Source organism: Hemicordylus capensis, chromosome 6 (assembly GCF_027244095.1).
Source record: "Hemicordylus capensis ecotype Gifberg chromosome 6, rHemCap1.1.pri, whole genome shotgun sequence".
NCBI lineage: Eukaryota > Metazoa > Chordata > Lepidosauria > Squamata > Cordylidae > Hemicordylus > Hemicordylus capensis.
In genome coordinates this window covers 34,112,461-34,134,215 of record NC_069662.1, presented here as the reverse complement: position 1 = coordinate 34,134,215, position 21,755 = coordinate 34,112,461, and the positions used below count along the sequence as shown (strand labels likewise).

General features: G+C 43.9%; 1 protein-coding gene across 1 annotated transcript; it reads left to right on the top strand.

Moving 5' to 3' along the window:
• Positions 1 to 389: 389 nt before the first annotated feature.
• LOC128331303 (natterin-3-like) lies at positions 390 to 6,579 on the top strand. Its single transcript, XM_053264654.1, has 2 exons — positions 390 to 513; positions 5,504 to 6,579. The coding sequence occupies exons 1-2, from the start codon at positions 390 to 392 to the stop codon at positions 6,526 to 6,528; spliced, it is 1,149 nt and encodes a 382-aa protein (XP_053120629.1). The 3' UTR covers positions 6,529 to 6,579.
• The last annotated feature ends 15,176 nt before the right edge of the window (positions 6,580 to 21,755 follow it).

Below are 21,755 nucleotides of genomic sequence, written 5' to 3'. Positions count from 1 at the left end.
ACCTCATGGTAAAACTGCTATGCGTAAAACTTCCAGATCATCTGGAGCAAAGCCGAATAATGCCATTGGCTGTATGCACAGCACTTTCTGCCACTATCCTGACAACTCTGTGAATGGTTTCCTCGTATGAAGCCATAGCGAAGCCATGTTCAATCACTGCTTGGAAAAGCTGCTGTTTAAGATTGATGCTGACCTGGAAGATGGAATTGCAGAGCACTGAGCACAATTTTGAATTATGATTTTAATAGGGGTAAACTTGCAGATGCACCACAGGAATCCAAGGTTATAGCCCCTGGCTAGCTGCAGCACACATTTGGGCAGCTTACGAAACCATTCCAGAAACCATCTCAGTGAATGGAAATGAAGGGTGTTCTTGTTTCTCATTTCAGATGCATTTGTTCCTTTGTATTCTACTCGTGCCCCTGATCACCAGTGAGCAATATGCCAATGGAATGAACGTCAGCATTACTGTCTTGAGCAGAACTGAGACAAAAAGTCCTTTAGTGAGTCTAGGTAATGTATGCAATTCCTTGGAGCTCTCAGCAGCCCTCTTTTATGGCTCCTTATCTAAGTGTATTTATTAATTAATTACTGTACTAGCTGGGTCGGTGCAGAGCATCTGCACGCTTGTTCTCTGGCTGATCAAGCCCCCCCCACCTTCTCCCCCCCCCCGCTTTAAGCCACCCCCTGCCATCCAGGATGGTGGTGGAGGCAGCAAAGGTGCCTTCTGTAAGCCTGCTGCTGTTCAAATGATAGATTAGGCCATTTTCGGCCCATCTGGGGGCTCTCTGTGCACACGCGAAAATGGACCGACCTGTCATTTGGGCACCAGGAGGGCTCACAGAATGCACTTTCACCACCTCTCGCCTCAGTCTCCTCTCTCTGTCATGGAGGCTGGCTATGCTGTGGTTGCTGGCACTGCTTCCTCCTGCTCTCACCCCTTGGAGTGTCGCCACTCCCTTGGCAGTGCCCTGATTGGTTTAGCACTGTGAGGGTGGGGCGAGGACGGGGCTTGGCACATATGCCCTATGTTGGAAATTCTCTGTGGTGAGAGAAGAGCAGAGTGCACAGAGTAATAGAATATTACATGGAACCAAGGATTGTAGAATAGAACAATATCGGACCTCTGAAAAGTATACAGTGTACTGTGCTTGATTGGCCAGCAAACTCGCCTGACCTGACCCCATAGAGAATCTGGCTGATCAAGCCCCCCCTTCTCCCCCCCCGCTTTAAGCCACCCCCTGCCATCCAGGATGGTGGTGGAGGCAGCAAAGGTGCCTTCTGTAAGCCTGCTGCTGTTCAAATGATAGATTAGGCCATTTTCGGCCCATTTGGGGGCTCTCTGTGGACACGCGAAAATGGACCCACCTGTCATTTGGGCACCAGGAGGGCTCACAGAATGCACTTTCACCACCTCTGCCGCCATTCCCGCCTCAGTCTCCTCTCTCTGTCATGGAAGCTGGCCATACTGTGGGTGCTGGTGCTGCTTCCTCCTGCTCTTGCCCCTTGGAGCGTCGCCACTGCCTTGGCAGTGCCCTGATTGGTTTAGCACTGCGAGGGTGGGGGGGGGAGGATGGGGCTTGGCACATATGCCCTATGTTGGAAATTCTCTGTGGTGAGAGAATCCCTTTCTCATTATAGCAGAGTGCACAGTGGCACAACATGGTGGAATTTGCTTAGGCATGCGTGTATCCTGAGAGTAAAGTAACTTGGAGCTAATTCATAGTTTCCAATCAATATATAAGGCATTTATTAAGGAACTCCATTCTAGATAGGAAAGTGAGGAGTTAGGATCTCTAATCTATCTATCTAGCTGGATGCAGATGGATTCTGCATCTTCTCTGCACACATGGTGCAGGGAGAGGAGCTTGCCATGTTGCAAGGTAGAAGGGCAGGTAGGGAAGAGAGAGAGGAAGGAAGTTAATCCCTAAGAGTACCAATCTACATTTCAAAGGGATAGTGTCAGAGCAGTGGAGAAGGGGTGACCAATGTCTTGACCCTCTAGCCCTCTGACTCACTAGTCTGTCCTCCACTGTCTGAGACAAGAGACAGCGCAACGTCCTTTAACTTCCAACACCCTAAGTGTTTTATATAGAGAGATATTTATTTATATACCATATTTATATACCACCTGATATTAGGGATGTGCGAACTGGCTCAATCCTGAGCTTGTTCACACTTGACCCAGCTGGGCTTGAATGCTTGCCCCTTGAGCCGAATGGGGTGTGTGTGTGGCGGGCTTGCTCCGGTGGTGAGCCGAGCCAAGCCCCCTGTTTGTAAGCCAGCTTGAGGGCCATGTAAAGGGGAATCCAGCAAGGATTTCCCCTTGCAAGTAAAGGGCTGTCATGTATGTCTTTGGGGTGGGGGAGGCAAAGTGAAAGTTCCCCCTTTAATCTTAAAAAAGACACAGCTGAGCAGTGGGATGGGGTGGCAGCAGCTGCTGAGGGGATGGTGGAGAGGGCTGTGGGGGGGGGATGAGGGGAAAGTCCCCCCTTTTCTCTTAAAGCCCCCCTTTTATCTTTTACCTCTTAAATGAGGGGCAGTGGTGGGATGGGAGCAGTGAGAGCACCTGCCAGCTCCCCTGGAGCCCAGGTCGGTCTTCACCAACAGAGTCACACTTCCTCCATCAATACCTAATTGGAGATCATCCATCAGGCTGACCAAGGCAGGCCCAGCCCCATAGCCCACTCTAAAGCCAGTTTGAAATGGATATAGATCATCTGTTTCCTCTAAGAGTGTCTGGAGCTGAGAGGGCTCTCATTCACCTTGTCCAACCATGGGAGATTAGAGACGGACCTATAGTTGCCTTACTCTCAGGGATCCAATGTAGGTTTCCCCCCAGTTATGGTCTAATGATAGATTCTTAAGACAAGGAGGCATCTTACCCTCCTTCAGAGAAGCATTTATGATGCTTACCAGACCCTCTCTCATATTCTGATTGTTAGATAAAATAAGCCAGGTTGGGCAAGGTGCAAGAGAACAGGTGGTAGAGTGCACTGTCTAAAACAGCTTGTCTACATCCTCAGGAATCAGAAGCTGAAAGTGACCCAGTTCTGATCCCATAAGAGGAGTTGCTGGATCCTTCCATAATAGACTCTGCCCTAATTGTAGAATCCAGTTCAGCACAAATATGAGATACTTCCCCATCGCAGTAGTTAACCGATGATTCCAAATTTGGAATCATGGGGGAGGGGGCTCGGATTAGACCTTTCACAACCCGAGGCAACTCTGCTGGACATGAACTTGCAGATGCAATGTGGGCAGGGGGGGGGAAAGGCGTCTTTGCCACATGTATAGCCAGAAAATAGGTCTACTAATGTGCTCTATGTTGTAACCTGCCAGATTTGAGAAGAGTCTTTCTCTTTTTGTGCTCTAGTTGTCTACCTTGCCACTTCAGCTCCTGTCATTCTTCTGAATACCACAGGGCTAATTTTGAAGCAGGTTGGAGAGGAGCTTAGGAGCGATTGTGTTTACTGCTCCAGTTAATTTGTTATTCCAGGTTTGCACCAGAGCATCGACAGGATCACTGGCAGACTCAACTTGAAACCCTTCCATATGTTTGTATCACCTTTTGTCCTAAGACCCCACGGCTAGGTGGCCAGATTTGGCTTTTTAAAAGCCAAATTCTGGCTTACGGGCCATTTGACCCATGAGTCTACCCCTTAGGTTCTGGCCACCCTGCCCCAGGGCAGTGAATGAGATAAAACCAATCGTAAACAAGAAAAACAACCTCAAAATAAAACAGACACAGCTGTGTCCTAAAAAAGTGAGCCAGGGACCACTCACTGGCCAAAAGCCTGGATAAAAAGGGCAATCTTCCCTTTCCTCCCATTCCACAGCCTGGGAAGGCCCTGTATTGCATGCTTGACTACCGAGACTCAGCAGGTGTCAGCACGCAGAGCAGAGGCCTCCCAGCAGATCTAGTCGGGTGGTAGATTCAGTTGGGAACAGGTAGTTCCTAAGGTACCCATAGCCCTAGCCATTTGGGACTTTTCAAAGAGTCCCACTTTGGTACCATGTATGTATGATGGTGCCCTGAGACAGCCCTGTGCAGTGACTGGGAATTGTCAAGTGGACCGCAGCCTGCATTACAAAGTACGAATCCTGTCTTGTGGTGGAGGCAGCTGCAAGAAGGAGCTTTAGTGGGTATTATTCCGTCTCTCCTCCTCCCCCTGCCCCTTCCGCCAAGAGCTGTGTTAGGGGTGTGCATGAACACAAAAATGTGGCTCGGTTCAAATTGAATGTGAACGGAATGTGTGTAAGTGCACCCACCCCCATCCTTAAAGCCACCCCTCTGGCTGTTAAACCTTCGAGCCGGCCAGGGTTCGAACCGGTCCAAAGGCCCCTTAAAAGGTCTCCAAACTGGTTCGTGCACATCCCTAGTTCTAACCTCCATGGATGTGGAGGTTCTGGCTTCTGTGGATCTGGCCTCTGCAGATGCTGTTCTGGCCTCCCAACCCCCTGCCTCCTCCCCTTCAATGTCGAACCGATTTTCATCAAACCAGGCTTGGTCCAGTATGATCATGTGGGCTTGGTCCAGTTAGAACTGGCCCTGGTTTGATTGCAGACCAAACTGACCCCGGTTCGGTTTGCGAACACGCTGCTGAACCAGCCTGGTTTGATGCAAAACGGTTCGACATCGAACGTTTCATCACACCCCTAGTGTTTGTCCTTTGCTCCACTTTGGCAGCAAAGTGCGGTGCTCAGGCCTCTTGTGGAACATGAGGTGTAGTGAAGGGAGAGACAGGAGAGCAAGCCAAGTAGTGAAGCAGCAGCTGCTCTGTCCTAAAAGCTCCTTCTTGCTACCACCTCACCACCTCTACAGAACTCACACACAGTGGTGTAGCTGAAAATTGAGAAGTGTAGACATTCTCCATGACAGCCCCCATAGCCGCACACCCCAAGAGCAACCCACTTAGATAGTCACGCACTCCACTTAGTTAGATGCTATTATTTCAGGATGTGTGGTTCTGGATGGATAGTTTCCTAATCCTACAACTGAGCTGCCAAATTACTACCCTTTCATCTCTTTATTTAGCAGGGGGAGAGTTATTGGCCCTATCCACCCCCAGTACAGTATTTCCAGTGACTGTTGCTGGTGTCTATCATGTTTCTTTTTAGATTGTGAGCCCTTTGGGGACAGGGAGCCATCTTATTTGTTTGTTATTTCTCTTTGTAAACTGCCCTGAGCCATTTTTGGAAGGGCGGTATAGAAATTGAATTAATAATGATGATGATGATGATGATGATGATGATGATGATGATGATGATGATGTTAGGGGCCACAGAAATCACAATCAGCCAATTACAAAAAGCAGCTTTACTGGGAACAGCCTATAATCTGCGACGATATCTATAACAATTGACAATAAAATTCAGCCATCTCAGGTCCTTGGGAAGAACTCGATGTCTGGATAAAACAAACCAGTCAATAACACCTGTCTGACTGTGTAAACAAGAAATAATGATGTTATTTTCTCGTTAATCTTTCTATTTATTTTAGGCCCAAGCAAAGAAGATGGCAAAACACTGATCCTGAATAGAAAAAAGCGTGATGCTTTTGACAGTACAACCCTGAAATGGGTTTACTTCCAAGGATCTATCCCTAGTGGAGCTGTGTCTTTCTGGAACAGTTATGCAAAAAGGATCGAATACCCCTGTAAAGTATCAAGCTGCCATGCTGGATTCTATAATCCAAGCCGTGGCTCAGCCTGTTTCTACCCTTATGGAGACAAAGAATTACAGAGCTCTTACTTTTCGCTTTTGGTGAATGAAAATGATCTGGAGTGGTTGCAATGGCAAAGGGATTCATGGGGTGATGTTCCATCCAATTCTGTAGGGACCTGCCCAGGAGGCAACATTTATGTAGGGAGAAATAAATATGGCATTGGGAAGGTTGACCGCCATAACAGAGCTTTCTTTATAGGTTATAATGGTAAAGAGTGGTGGTATAAATACTATGATGTCCTGATTGTTAAAAAAAACTACCGTTCTCAGAAAATCGAGAATGTCAGGTACAAGAGGGATCAGGCGACATACAGCAATGAGGATATTACCTTAGTCTTCAGTAAAGTCACCAACTATGGCTGTGGAACAGTGAAGAAGTCAACGACCTTATCAAAAGCAGTAACGTTCGAATATCGCTGGGACATTAGCAGTTCTGTCTCCGTGAGTGTGAGCACTAAGATGACAGCAGGGATTCCGGGAGTCTTTGGGGCAGAATGGAGTATTTCTGCAGAGCACACTTTTGGCTGGAGTAAAGGTTCCACACAGAGCAGATCAACCACTATTACTGAAACAGTTGAAGTTTCTGTCCCACCCAACCAGATCTGTGAACTGTCAATGGAAGGCAAAAGAATGAAAGCAAATATTCCTTTCACTGCTAGAGTAACTCGCTACTATAATGATGGCACGGAACGAAGTGCCACAGTCCAAGGAGTCAGCAGAAATGTGGTTGTAGCACAAGTACATGTCATTGTAAAACGGTGTCAACCCATCCTGAATGCACCTCCATGCAGGTTTATGTAATTGACATTCAGCCACGTACAGCTGAAATCAAGAAGAGAAAAAAGCGCATTTGGGGCATTTATTTCAATTAACTTTGGGATCAGTCAATAACCTGGTTCTGGCAACCCAATAAACCATGTTTTACCAGCATGGGGACATGGCTTGAAGTCCCTGAACTCATGTGCTTCCTCTTCTCTTTTTCACAATGGCACAAAATTCTGAAGTCAGCATCCTGACATAAGTTGTTACTTGAAACAGCTCCATGTCTAATCTGAATCTTTGTTGTTCCTCATCAGGATGCTGGTGGTGTGTGTGTGTGTGTGTGTGTGTGTGTGTGTGTGTGTGTGTGTGTGGGACAAGGGAGCATTCATGTTCAGGGACCTCAAGCTGTGTTCCTGATCCAACAAACCATGGTTTTCTGGGTCATCTAGATCAGCCCCATGTATTACAGCACTTTTTCTTATGCTCAGAAACAAAACCTTCTGTAGCTTTTGCTCAGATCTTCCTCTCCTTCTCCTTTTTTGTGTATGTGTCCAATGATTCTTCTGAACTTTCTGACCAGATGATGATTTCTACTTTGTCTTAATCTGGAAATTTCTTTTTCAGTCTGAAAAATTCGAATACAATCAATCAGCAAAAGTTCCCAATAAAGTTTTAATATTATTTGGTGAAGTTATAAGCAAATTTTAATGAGTTAAGCGGTGAGCTGACTGATAGATCAATTTACTTGTTGCATTTAGTTTTGTTTGGGTGAGTTATTGTAACTGGGAATTTAGCAATATTAAAGATAACCATTTGCTTCTAATCGTGAATGGTTTATTCTTGTTTATTGAATTGTGAAATTAAATGACATATTCTTTGATATCTCAAAAAGGCAGGACTTTTGAAGTTTTGGTAAGATGCAAATTAATTATATTTAAAACAATCAATTAAAAGATGAACAATCAGTCACAATCCTTTCATTATTTGACAGCTTTATTTGAAATGAAACATTCTGAACATCTAGTTGGAGGGAAAAGTCATCTTCTTGTCAATATCTCTGTGTTCATCTGTGTGGTCCTCATCTTGAAAGTGTATTTCTGATTCCATTTTCGTAAACTGCCAGTAGAAAAGGCAAGAAATGTGAAGTTAAAAAGGGATTTCAGAAATTTTTTGTTTGCATTCACTTCATTATATTCATTGTTAATGAATTACAGTACTTCATTAAGCAAATAAAGAAATGTATACTTTCTTTGGGCCTCTTTTGAGCTGAAGAGCAGTCATAATAATAATATTTAATATTTAATATTTAATTTAATATTTAATAATAGGACAGTGAGCAAATTGGCTTTGTGAGCCTGGATTTCAGCAGGTTGAGTTTGGGGTACCAAAGAGAGTGGTTTGGCATAGTGAAGAGCATTTTCCACCCTCCAAGCCATCTCCCAAACTTTATCCAAGGTAGGTTTCCCTTCCAGTAGCAATTTTTCACACAGTTTGGAGCAGTTTCTTTCCATAACAATCTGATCCCTGATCATTTATCAGTAAAGTTGGCAAACTCACAGGTTACACTTAAGGCACACAAGGCTGTGACATACTCAGATTTACCAGGCAGTTGAGATCTAGAACAGAACTTGTAATGTTCAGCAATCACACTCAAAGTAGGGTTGAAATAACATAAGAACATAAGAACAGCCCTGCTGGATCAGGCCCAAGGCCCTTCTAGTCCAGCATCCTGTTTTGCACAGTGGCCCACCAGATGCTGCTGGAAGCCACAGACAGGAGTTGAGGGCGTGCCCTCTCACCTGCCATTACTCCCCTGCAACTGGTACTCAGAGGCATTCTGCCTTTGAGGCTGGAGGTGGCCAGTAGCCCTCCGACTAGTAGCCATTGATAGACCTCTCCTCCATGAAGTCATCCAAATCCCTCTTAAAGCCATTCAGGTTGTTGGCTGTCACCACATCCTGTGGCAGAGAGTTCCACAAGTGGATCACGTGTTGTGTGAAAAAGTACTTCCGTTTGTTGGTCCTAGACCTCCTGGCAATCAATTTCATGGAGTGACCCCTGGTTCTAGTGTTGTGTGAGAGGGAAAAGAATTTCTCTCTCTCCACTTTCTCCACACCATGCATGATTTTATAGACCTCTATCATGTCTCCCTGCAGTCGTCTTTTTTCTAAACTAAAAAGCCCCAGGTGTTGTAGTCTTGCCTCATAAGAAAGGTGCTCTAGGCCCTTGATCATCTTGGTTGCCCTCTTCTGTACCTTCTCCAGTTCAACAATGTCCTTTTTGAGATGTGACCAGAATTGTACGCAGTACTCCAAGTGTGGTCGCACCATAGTTTTGTATAAGGGCATTATAATGTTAGCCGTTTTATTTTCAATCCCCTTTCTAATGATCCCTAGCATGGAATTTGCCTTTTTCACAGCTGCTGCACATTGAGTCGACACTTTCAATGAGCTGTCCACCACGACCCCAAGATCCCTCTCCTGGTCCGTCACCAATAGCTCGGATCCCATCAGCATATACTTGAAGTTGGGTTTTTTCGTCCCAATGTGCATCACTTTACACTTGCTAACATTGAACCGCATTTGCCATTTTGTCGCCCACTCCCCCAGGTTGGAGAGATCCTTTTGGAGCTGCTCACAATCTGGTTGGGATTTCACTACCCGGAAGAGTTTGGTATCATCTGCAAATCTGGCCACATCGCTACTTTTTCCTGCTTCTAGATCATTTATGAATAAATTAAAAAGCACCGGTCCCAGTACAGATCCCTGGGGGACCCCACTTCTTACTTCCCTCCATTGTGAAAACTCTCCATTGATACCTACCCTCTGTTTCCTGTCTTTCAACCAGTTAGCAATCCACACATGTACTTGTCCCCTTATCCCATGACTGCTAAGTTTCCTCAGGAGCCTTTGATGAGGAACTTTGTCAAAAGATGATCATCTAAGCCTTCAAGAGCGGCTTCATAAGAATTGGCATCCCCTTCCCAGTTGGCAGGAAAGGGCAAATGGTTATATATTCTTTGGCCTTCAGGGTCTGGGCAGTGAAGTAATATGGCCTTCTGCTTTGCTGGAGTAAAATCAGGGGTCTGTATGGTGAAGAGGAAATGGCAGAAATAGGACCTCCATTGTTTCCAGGGAAGAGCAGGTTCTCCGGGGATGGACAAGAAGCATCCAGGGAAGAACAGAGTCCAGGATTGATAAGGAAAAAGTACCTTCAGGGGTTGTGCAGGTCTGGAAGCTGGAGAAACAATCAGCAGCAGCAATAGTAGAATGCAGCAGTTCAGGAATGTAGGCCCAGGCCAGTAATGCAATGTAAGGAAAATGCAGGAACTTTCACAAGCTTTGCAGGCTCACATGCATAGCTGGTTCAAAACCTCATCGCCAAATCTTTTATAACTGCTTCCCTTGTAAACTGCTTTGCAAGCTTTTGTTGAAAAGCAGTATATAAAAATATCTGCCCTTGTAAACAAGAAGAAATATTATGCTGATTTAATTACAGCTTTGATCAGAAGCAACTCAATTCTCCTTCTCCTTTCCCTCCTTTTTTGACTGGACAGGAAAACCCTGTTATTCACTCAGCTTCCATTCCATGGGGGTTGGGGGCGTGAATAGTGAATCCACGAATAACAGGGCATTAAAGTGAATGTAAATTGGAAGTGAGGGAGGTTAGATTCCCACTGCCCAAAATCACCCCCAAGGCCCCAAACAACCAAATGGGCCAAATGAAGTGCCCTACCATGTTCTACTGCCCTTAAGTAGTCATAAGATGCCCCTCACGAGTAAAAAACAAAAAGAGTAGCCAAAAGTCGGATGAAAATCGTGTCCTCTGCCCCATTTTAAAAAATTAACCATAAAATGGCTCCTGAACTCAAATGCCAACCAGAAATGACCTCCAAGGTAATTTCTGGCCACATATTTTTTCACATATACTGAGGTTGGGTCATCTACTACTACTACTACTACTACTACTACTACTACTACTACTACTATTTATACACTGCTTTTCAACAAGAGTTTGCAAAGCGGTTCACATAGAAAAATAAGTAATAAATACGAAGATTCCCTATCCCCAATTGTTCACAATCTAAAAAGAAACATAAGGTAGACACCAGCAACAGCCACTGGAAGGATGCTGTGCAGGGGTTGGATAGGGCCAGTTACTCTCCTCCTGCTAAAAATAAGAGAATCACCGCTTTGAAAGGTGCCTTTTTGCTCGCTTTTCAAGGGTCTGTGCATTACCAGACCACGAATACATAAAACCGTGGGTGCTGGACCCGTGATTAACAAGGCTCTCCTGTATTCCCCAGATCTGTTTGGGAATATTGTTACAGACAGGCCAATAATGAACCTCCCAAGCAGCCATGGAGCCAGCCAAATGGCGGCCTGGGTCTGGCCCCACTTGGTGGCCCCCTCCACATAAGCCCATGGGCATGACGTCACATGCACGGGGGCGTGGCTCGGGCTCCAGAGGAGCCCAGAGCAAACTCCCCCCTCCTGCCTGGGCTACCGAGAGCCTGAGCAAACTCTCCATCTGTTATTTCAGGCAGTGCCTGAAGAGAAAGGAGGAAACATCCTATCGGGCAGCTGGCACTGCCTGAAATGATGAGCTGAGAGCTGGCTCGGGCTCTCAGCAGCCCAGGCAACGCTCCTTTGAGTGTGACATCATGCGCAAAGGGGGCATGGCCTGGGCTGCCAAGAGCCCAAGCGAGCTCACAGCTCATCACTTCAGGCAGAGCCAGAGAGGGAGAGAAAAGGAAAAAGTCCTATTGGGCAGCTGGCACTGCCTGAAATAACTGACGGAGAGCTCGCCTTGGCTCTCGGCAGCCCAGGCGTGGGAGGTGGGAGTTGACTCTCGGCTCCTCCGGAGCCTGAGCCATGGGGCTTCGGCGGCCCTTTTCATTGGTGGCCCAGGTTCTTTGAACCTGTTGGCACAATGGTGACTACACCCCTGCTCCCAAGACAGCACACTGAATTTTGCCTGCTGATGTGAGGCCAGAATACCTATGTATACAGAATGCTAGAAAACAGAGTTCAGAATAGTTGTCTGATCTTCTTCAATACATTATCTCCCTGTGTAGGCTGATATCTCAATCAGGATGATGCAAAAAAGATAGAAAAGAGCTGGTTTTATGGTAGCAAGCATGACTTGTCCCGTTAGTTAAGCAGGGTCTGCCCTGGTTGCATATGAATGGGAGATTTGATGTGTGAGCACCGTAAGATTTCCCCTTAGGGGATGGAGCTGCTCTGGGAAGAGCATCTAGGTTCCAAGTTCCTTCCCTGCCATCGCCAAGATAGGGCTGAGAGAGATTCCTGCCAGCAACCTTGGAGAAGCTGCTGCCAGTCTGTGTAGACAATACTGAGCTAGATGGGCCTATGGTCTTACTCAGTATATGGCAGCTTCCTATATATGGCAAATATATGGCATATATGGTATATATGGTATATGGCATATATGGTATATGGCAAATTCCTATAGTCCAGTGGCTCGGCCCCCCTTTTGACAGTAGCAACCAAATTCCAAGGCTTTTGTCTTTGAGCTTGTTTATCATTGGGATGCAGCCCATGATGCAAGTATTATGCTCATTTCCTGGCAAAACATCCAGAATGCCTCCGATCCATTGGGGCTTGGGGTGGTAAGGGCTATAGGCGTGGGCTGGAGTAAACAGAAGCTACAATTTTTCTATAACAAGACATTTTACTTTGCAATTAGTTCAATCAAAGGCTGATTTACAAGTTTAGTCTATGTAAACACAAGTTCTAGTAAGAACTAGTCTGCCTATTTTCCTTTCATTTCCCCTACAACTGTACCAAATTTGGTACAAATCAGTTAGATGGTCCACAAGGTAGCCCACTTGTGCCTCAAATGTTTACATGTCCACCATCTTGGATTGGGGTAGATGAAATCATCAAAAATGATGCCATTGGGGCATCCCTATTTGTCCCTATAGCTGTAGCAAATTTGGTTCAAATTGGTTAGGCAGTTCACAAATTAGCCCACTTGAGCCTCAAAAGTTTGCCCACCTGTGTCATAAACCCGCCACAGTCGATGAGCTGTCTGTAATTTACAATGTAGTAGCAGATGAAGAGAGATGTCTCCGGTTACAGGCAGGCACAAGGTTTTGTCCAGTGTCTATAAAGAAGCACAAGAGAACAAATCACTACTGAGTACCAAGTCCAACCCGTATTCCCCACAACCATGTTTGCTCACCTGATCCCAAAGGTCCCTAGTCCAAGGGTCCAAGGCATCACGGAGGGAGGTATCAATGCTTGTTGACGAGTTGTCTCCATCAGTCCATCCTGAGTGGAGCTGAAGAATTTATAGCTGGTTGCCAGCTGGAATCAATCAGCGCTCAGCCCAGTCAGCCCCCTTCAATCAATGCATGCATGCTGCAAGCAACTGCTGCATCTCAACTCCCTGACATGGTCACACCGCTTCTTATGCCTGCGTGCTCTGGGAGATAACAACGGCAGCGAGAGTTCGTCCTGGGAGTCACTACTCTGCTCTGCCTCCTGCACCAAGCCCTCCTCCTTGCCCATCACGAGTGCCTCCACCCTCCGATCACAGAGCTGGCCCTCAAGATCCTCAGGTAACTTAACTGCCTCCCACTCCTCTTCCTAGTCCTCGAATGAAGGCCTGACAGTCTGCCATCTTGAAGCAAGGAGGATGACATCATCACAAAGTACACCATTCAGGGTCCCTGTGTGCCACTCACTACAACTGTATCTAATTCGGTTCAAATCAGTGAGACAGTCCACAAGTTAGCCCACTTGTGCCTCAAACATTCACACATCTGTCATCTTGAATCAGGGTAGATGACATCATCAGAAACTATGCCATTGGACAACCCTATATGTCCCTTCAGCTGTAGTAAATTTGGTTCAGATCAGTTAGACAATCCACAAGTTAACCCACTTACACCTCAAAAGTTTATGCATCTGCCATTTTGGTAGATGACATCATCACAAACCACCACAAAAAGATCCAAAAAGATCCACCATGATACTAGCAAATACAAAGAAAAATAGATATATTCACAATATGATGGGAAATTACTGGATATAAATTTTATTGGATATAAATAGAACAATGATATATACAACAAAAAATAGAATCCACAGCAGAAATGACCATATGAATGACCATATATATCCCTCACCAGTTGAATATTTCTTCAGCTCAAGTCTCTTAGAGACAAGAATGTTTCTACAACATTTGCCAGTACAACCAGTCTATTATAAGTTATTTGCTTAAACATTCTGTATGATTTTATCTATATGATAAAGGTTATGAAGTATCCCTTGTAGGGATATATTGGGGAGGTATGTTTTTTTGAAATATGTTAAAAGGTTCAAGTAATGACTCAGTTTCATTTCTTATAAGATCAAGAAATTTGAGTATACTGATTTATATCAACTCAAAAGATCCATGTCCATCAGCTCTTGATAAAGAGCCATTTTGAAATGGATGTCACCAGGTCACCGTAGTGTGTGGACGTCTTTACCATCAATTTCATCATTGACTCTGTTGCTCGGTTTTGATACATAGTCTGTGGACTCTGTTTCTCATATGGTCATTGCTACTGTCGATTCTGTTGTATACATCCTTGTTCTATTTATATCCAAATAATCCATATCAAATATACTTTTCTTTTTCCCCCATTTAATTTTTATTGATTTTTAACAATGATAACATCCATAGCAAACACAACAGACAAAATTGGACTTCCTGCTCATCTCTTTTCGTGAAATAACAAATATAAAGTTATCTCCTTACAATATTAATAAAAAACAAACCACCATAAATTTAAAGCTTAAAAAACAAAAAGAACCATAAGCCTACCCTCCCTGCTTTTCAACCTTCAAAATCTGCTGCAAGATCTATATTGAAAAAACACTTTAAATAACCACTTCAATGTTGTCTACATATTAACAACTATAACAGACAGTGTTGTCTAGATATTAACAACTATAAACTATAATTTACCTTATTATAATTAATTAAAAAAAAGAAACCAACAACACACATTTAAAACTTAAGGAAAAAAAGAAGTTTAAGGAAAAAGAAAAAGAAAAAAAATCCATTAATCTACCCAATCTGCATTTCAAACTACCAGTCCAGTTATAAAATCCATACTAGGGAAATAACTCTTTACATATGATAGAAGATAAAGATAAAAATAAAGAAAAAATAATATAAAATAAAAAAGCCTCAAACCATCCTTGAAACTTTCTAAGCTTTAATCTTCTATCCATAATTATAAATTCTGCCATCTCCACATGGCCCAAAAGTCTCTATCAGCCAATCTCCCCAAAAACATTTGGTCTTCCACTTCAATGCATATGTTGCTCTAGCCAACATAAAAACATAGATTAAATTATTTGCAAACATTCTCTTTATAATATTCCCAGCAGGAAAGACTCCGACCCCACAGGAAACACCACCCCAATATTTGCTTTTATATACCATGTCGCAGTAGGCCCCAGCCCTCCCACATATCCACCACATGAGAAAAAAAAAAAAGAATGAGAAAAGAAACATGAAAATAAAAAACCCCTCAACATCCCCACACCCCTCCAAGATCCACCCCCAACCTTTTTATATATCAATACCAACTTTTTAAATATCAAATACCATCTATAAATCATTTTGTATTAAATTGACTTCTAAATATAACATTGGATAAGTTTTAACTCATTGTTCCATAGCTTTTCCCAGTCTGCCATTTCTATATTGTACCCAACATATTAAACCCAATTTGGCATAACTGCCCTAACCGATTCCTCTCTTGTCTCCTCCAAAAGCAACAATAAAAATTCGGTCAGCTATTAATTTAATGAAAAGCTGTACTGAAGAATTTTTCATTAGTTTGTTTCTTTTAGCCAAAGCTGAGATCAAACTAAAAACTGTCTTGGTCTGGGTCTCATCAGCTGTAATTCCCACGAGTGCTGTAAAGTCTTCTCCAGATGGTTTTCCAGTCTTCTGGTAAAATATTTCTAAAAAGTCTCTGAACCTTAGAAATCTCTCTTCATGTCTTAATTCCGACAGGGCCACCCAATCTGGGGTTTCTCTTCCACTGTACTTCAATGGCTCCACACCCCTCATCCCAGGCTCGACCCCCAGTCCAAGTTCTTTATTATCCCAGACCAGTTTCCTAATAGTCTCATCATCAGTATTTGAAGTCTTGTCCTCTGATTCATCCATGTTTCGCCTCATCTGGGTGACTTCTGTAACAACTTGTTGAAGGGTAATAGTATTTAATGCGAGAACAACTGCGTTTGACAGCAGGATCTGTTTTATTTCAAGCAGGGTTTCCATGACGACAGACACTCCAATTTCCCCCACAGCTGTATCCGAAGTCAGAAAGTTCTTAACTTATGTATATATCCAACTTTGCTAGAAATTGTCGTTGCTTTTCATAATGGCATGCAGGGGTTAAAGAAAGTAATTGCTTGCACAGCCAGTTTTAACCTTGATCTCAAAATAGAAAGTACCAGCCTGTGTTTATTTTACAAATATAAACAGTTCTGTGGCGTCTGCGCCTAATCTCTGGTAGCCGAAATTTTCTCACAATAATGTGAAACATCTGTTACTTCCATTTTTCTCATTGGTTAAAGGCAGTAACAGGCAGAGTAAGCAACAAATAGAAAACAGCAGGATGTCTCTTTTTAAAACTTTGAAACTTCATAAATCTCTTCTTAAAATCCTCTTTAAAATTCAAAAATAACTATCCCCACTGGTCAACTTCTTTCCCTATATTAAATTCAGTAATTCAAAATTCTTTAGTGTTTAGTGAACAAAGAAGATAATATTCATTTCTTTAATTATGATCCATAAAAGAACTTACAGGCTTATCTGTGGCGTCTTTCAGAGCACAGGAGGAGTTTCTCTCTTATGTTGTCTTCCTTCACTGAAAGAGGTGAACTTCTTGAACTTAAATCATTAATTATATCCAAATTGTAGAGATTGTCTGCCAGAGCAGCTGGAATCGTGAAGATATTCCTGAGGAGGAGGTTAGCAAAGATGGAGCCCCGTTCCCTGTCGGTCTGCCTAAGACAGATTTATTGAGCTCTTCAGCTCAACTTCTGTAATGGCAAGCCGCATACGAGAAGATGTGGGTTATCTTGAGCCTTTATCCTTTAATCCAGGACAGCGTGGGGTTTTTTGAAGCCTCAAAACCCTCTTTTTCCTTCCTCCTCAGTCTCCCCTTAGAAGAGAAGCAGGCGCTGCGGTGGCAGTCCCAACCGGAAGTCGAATATACTTTTCAATATAGTAATTTTCCATCATATTGTGGATATATATATTTCTTTCTATTGACTAGTTTCATGGGGGATCTTTTTGGTTCTTTTTGTGGTACATGTATATAGATCCCAGCATGCTATATTTTATGCTTTGTCATCACAAACTATGCCATTTAATTGTCCCTGTGTGCCACTCACTACAGATAGATTGGGGATTCTGTTGGTGTACCATCCACCCCGCTGCCCAACTGACTCCCTAACTGAGATGACGGAGTTGGTCTCGGAGTTGGTGTTGGAGTCTCCCAGACTTTTGGTTATGGGAGACTTCAACATCCACTTTGGGGCTGGCTTGTCTGGTGAGGCTCAGGAGTTCATAGCGGCCTCGACAACTATGGGGTTATTCCAATTAGTTTCTGAACCAACTCATGTTGCCTGCCACACACTTGATTTGGTCTTCTGTTCAGATCAGGGGTGTGTTCCGTGGGTGGGGGATCGAGTGGTTTCCCCATTGTCATGGATGGACCACTACCTGGTTAAGGTTGGTCTCACAGCCACAACCCAGCCCTGCAGGGGTGGTGAACCTATTGTGATGGTCTGTCCAAAAAGGCAGCTGGACCCAGCAGGATTCCAAAAAGCCTTGGAGGGTTTTGATGTTGGTGCGACCAGTGATTCTGTCAATGCCGTGGTGGCAACCTAGAATAGGGAACTCAACAGGGCAGAAGACATGATTGCCATTCCGACCTGCTTCAAAAATGGCCCCTTGGTATACTGAGGAGTTGCAGGGGCTGAAATGGTTGGGTAGGCGACTAGAACACAAGTGGAGGAGGACTCAGTTTGATTTTGAAAGGATGCAGCATGTGACCCATGTGGTAGCGGTGCATGCGGTGAAAAACGGATTTTGGTCTGGGCATATTGGCAGCAGAGCTATCCTGGGTTGTGAAGAGTATAATTTCTGCTCATTTTGTTTTAAATCAGTTCCCGGAGTTGTTCTGCAGTGATGCTTTTAATGGGTTATTTGCAGATAAAATCTCCTGTATCCGGGCCGACTTAGGCTCCACTATTTCCACAAGATCTATGAAGGAGGTGTCCAGCAATCCGTCTTGCTGAATTAGGTGGGATCAGTTTCGATCTGTGACTCCTGAGGATGTGGGCAAGCTGCTTGGGGTGGTGTGGCCTACAACTTTTTCTTTGAATCCTTGCCCGACTTGGCTGCTTCTATCTAACAGGGAGATTGTTCGAAGTGCACAATATCATTAATGCATCACTGAGGGAGGGTAGGATGCCTTCTTGTCTGAAGGAGGCAATGGTTAGACCACTTCTTAAGAAACCTTCCCTTGACCCCTTAGTGATGGATAATTACTAGCCAATCTCCAATCTCCCACGGTTGGACAAGGAGATTGAGAAGGAGGTGGGCAACCAACTTTTGGCAGTCACAGAAGCACGAATCTCCACTTTCTACAAAGATATCTGTCACAATATGTACATATCTAAAAATTGTGTTCAAGTTTCCTGGAACTCGTTAGGAGCTCCCCACTTAAAATAGCTTCCAAAAGCAGTACCTCCGATACCCTTTGTTCTACCTCAGAAGTATTCTTATCTTTCCATTTCTGTAGTATTAGGCATTAAGCCAAAACGAATGCCTGCAATAATCACTTTTCTTGTGCCACTAGATGAATTCCAGTCATTTGGTAAAAGTCCAAGTATCACTAAAGGAGATGTAAATTCAAAATTAGAACCCAGTGCCAAAAATATTGGTGTATTCCCTCATTGACAGGGAACCAGAGGAACTGTGGAATGAAGTCAAAGAAGTTGTTAAGGACGAATGTGAAAAGAGATTGTTAAATACCAAGAAACAGAAGAAAGCAAAATGGATGTCAGAACAGACGGTGGAAATTGCCAAGAAGAGGAGAGAAGCCAAAGTCAAGAAATATAAAGAACTCACACAGGAACTTAATAGGGAATTTCAGAAAGCTGTTAGAAGAGACAAGGAACAGTACTACAATGACATCTGTAAAGACCTTGAGGATGGAAATAGACACAGAAAAACAACGCGAGTTTTCCAGAAGACCTCTGAACTCAGAGGGAGGTTCCAACCTCAAATTGGTATGTTAAGGGATGCCAAAGGACAGATAGTAACTGACTCAGAGTAGATCAAACAAAGATGGAAGGAGTATACTGAAAATCTGTACCGCAGTGATGTCAACATCCTAGATACTCTAGAAGATATCCCTTACTTGCAAGAACCTCTTATATGGGAAGATGAAATTAGATCAGCACTCCAGTCATTACCAAGTCAGAAGGCTACAGGAATTGATGGAATAGCTATAGATATATGGCAGGCAACAGAAGAAGAATCAGTCAAGGCTCTAACCATACTATGCCAGAAAATTTGGAGAATGACACAGTGGCCAACAGACTGGAAGAGGTCAGTATACATACCAATACCAAAGAAAGGAGACTGAACAGATTGCACAAACCATCGCACAATATCCTTAATTTCACATGCTAGCAAAATAATGGTCAGGATCATCCAACGCAGATTAGAGCCCTATGTGGAAAGGGAAATGCCGGATGTTCAAGCTGGTTTCAGAAAAGGCCGAGGAACAAGAGACGTTATTGCTGATACACACTGGATAATTGAGAAAGTCATAATGGCATCCACTGTATGCTTTATGCTAAGGAAGAGGGCCAAGATTTTGACCTAGAGCTAACTGTCGACTCCCTTCCAGAATGGGCCCTGATAATATATGTTGAAGTTTCCAATTTAGTTACGCCACTGAAGACTGAGAAGGCCCCTAGAAATGATTTTGTATCTCCCAAGCTTATAAAGAATAACCTCAAATGGCGGGCACTAGTCCTAGCCTTCCTATTCATGTATATTGACCGGACCACACGCATACCCAAAGACTGGGGTACAACTATCATAATCTTTATTTATATAAAGGGCAAGAGGAACCTACCTGCAAACTATTGTCCTATAAGTCTCCTGGTCATTCGAAGTAAGATTTATGCAAGACATCTATACAGGAAGCTGTTAGACTGGTTTGACTCCAAAGATATTCTTGCACCAGAGCAGGCAGGTTTTAGAGTTGGCCACTCTCTAATAGTCCAGGCTCTGATTTTGCAACATTTGGCAGAAAAATACACCTCAAGATCTAAGACAGCCCTTTATGCTGCATTTGTTGATTTTAAATTTATTGCTTTTAAGTTTGCCTTATGCAAAGAATTAAGCCTTTGACTCAGAGCCAGCTCACATGAGGGGAAAAAGTGCTGAGTTACTTCTGCTGAGCTGCCTGAGTAGGCTTCCCTTTTCAACTTTTTACTTTAGAACTTTAGTAGATTAAAAATTCTGCCACCAGACACTCTTTTATCAGAGACGGGACTGCCTGGGCTGGAGTGCCACAGCCTAGACGTCTCTCTTTATCTTGCTATTGGGCAAATATAAAAACCTTTCACATGTATGCCTACTCATGACCTCCCAGCTCCAGGCGGTCTTGGAGGAAACTGATAATCTAGACCCATTTCAAACTGGCTTTCAAGCAGGCTATGGGGTGAGACTGCCTTGGTTGGCCTGATGGATGATCTCCAATTGGGAATTGACAGAGGGAGTGTGACTCTGTTGGTCCTTTTGGATGTCTCAACAGCTTTCGATACTATTGACCATAGTATCCTTCTGGAACGTCTGAGGGGATTGCAGGTGGGAGGCACAGCTTTGCAATGGTTCTGCTCCTACCTCATGGGCAGATTCCAGATGGTGTCTCTTGGAGACTGTTCTTCAAAATCTGAACTTTCCTATGGTGTCCCTCAGGGCTCAATATTGTCTCTGATGTTGTTTAAGATCTACATGAAACCACTGGGAGAGACCATCAGGACATTTGGTGTAGGGTGCTATCACTATGCAGATGACATCCAAATCTACTTCTCCATGTCAGCATCATCGGGAGAAGGCATGACCTCCCTAAACGCCTGCCTAGAGGCAGTAATGGGCTGGATGAGGGATAACAAACTGAGGCTGAATCCAGATAAGACGGAGGTACTTATTGTGCAGGGTCGGAACTCAGGAGACAATTTTGATCTGCTGGTTCTGGATGGGGTCATGCTCCCCCAGAAGGAACAGGTATGCAGTCTGGGGGTATTTCTGGATCCAAATCTCTCCCTGGTGTCCCAGGTTGTTCTCTCGCTGGTGTCCTAGGTCATTCATCTCAAAAAAATGGACGCAGCTGGCATATCAGCCGAAGCTGATAAAAAGCAATTCTGGCCATACACCTCAGCGTATATTTGAAGTATGCTTCCACACTTCCTGTGTTGTGACACCGCAGTCCTGATGCTGACAGCAGGGTGCCGTTCATATTTCCAATGCCTTGTTTCAGATTAAATCACCGCGATGTAGTGCTATACCGTCGTATATTCGGGGTAAAAATATTGCTGTTTTTTCAGGTTGTTAGTTTTCTTGAGATTGCTCCACTGCTGGGCACTTTGCTATTTTCATTTTGAATGCAATTTGCCTGAATGGAAGCATTTTGCCACTGCTGAGCAGCAAACCTGGAAAGCGTGCATAACAATCATTGTCATCATCTGTCTCATGGACTGTTTCAAAGTTATTGTCATCTTTATTATAGCAGCTTGGTTGTCACATTGCTCTACGTGGCATGTTGTCAAATAATTCTTCATACAAAAACATGTGAGCAGAGCACAAGACTGGCATACCTGCCAACACGTCCCTATTTTCCCATTCACCTGACTGGGAAAATAGGGACATGTTGGCAGGTATGGACTGATTGCTCCTGCAGGGCAACAGTTCAAGAACTGAATCAGGGGCTAGTTTCCTGGCCGTTCACTGAATAGTAAACACCTCTGCCATCTTCCCTCCATAGCTGTCTGGACTGGGAATTTCTGGAAACTAGGTCAGGCAGTTTTTCCAGATAAAGTTTTGTCAATTGATATGGTAAATATGCTGCTGCAGGGAGTCATGAGAAGATGGCAATGAATGTGATTCTGCTACACCCTTTTTTGCACAGAAGATTATGT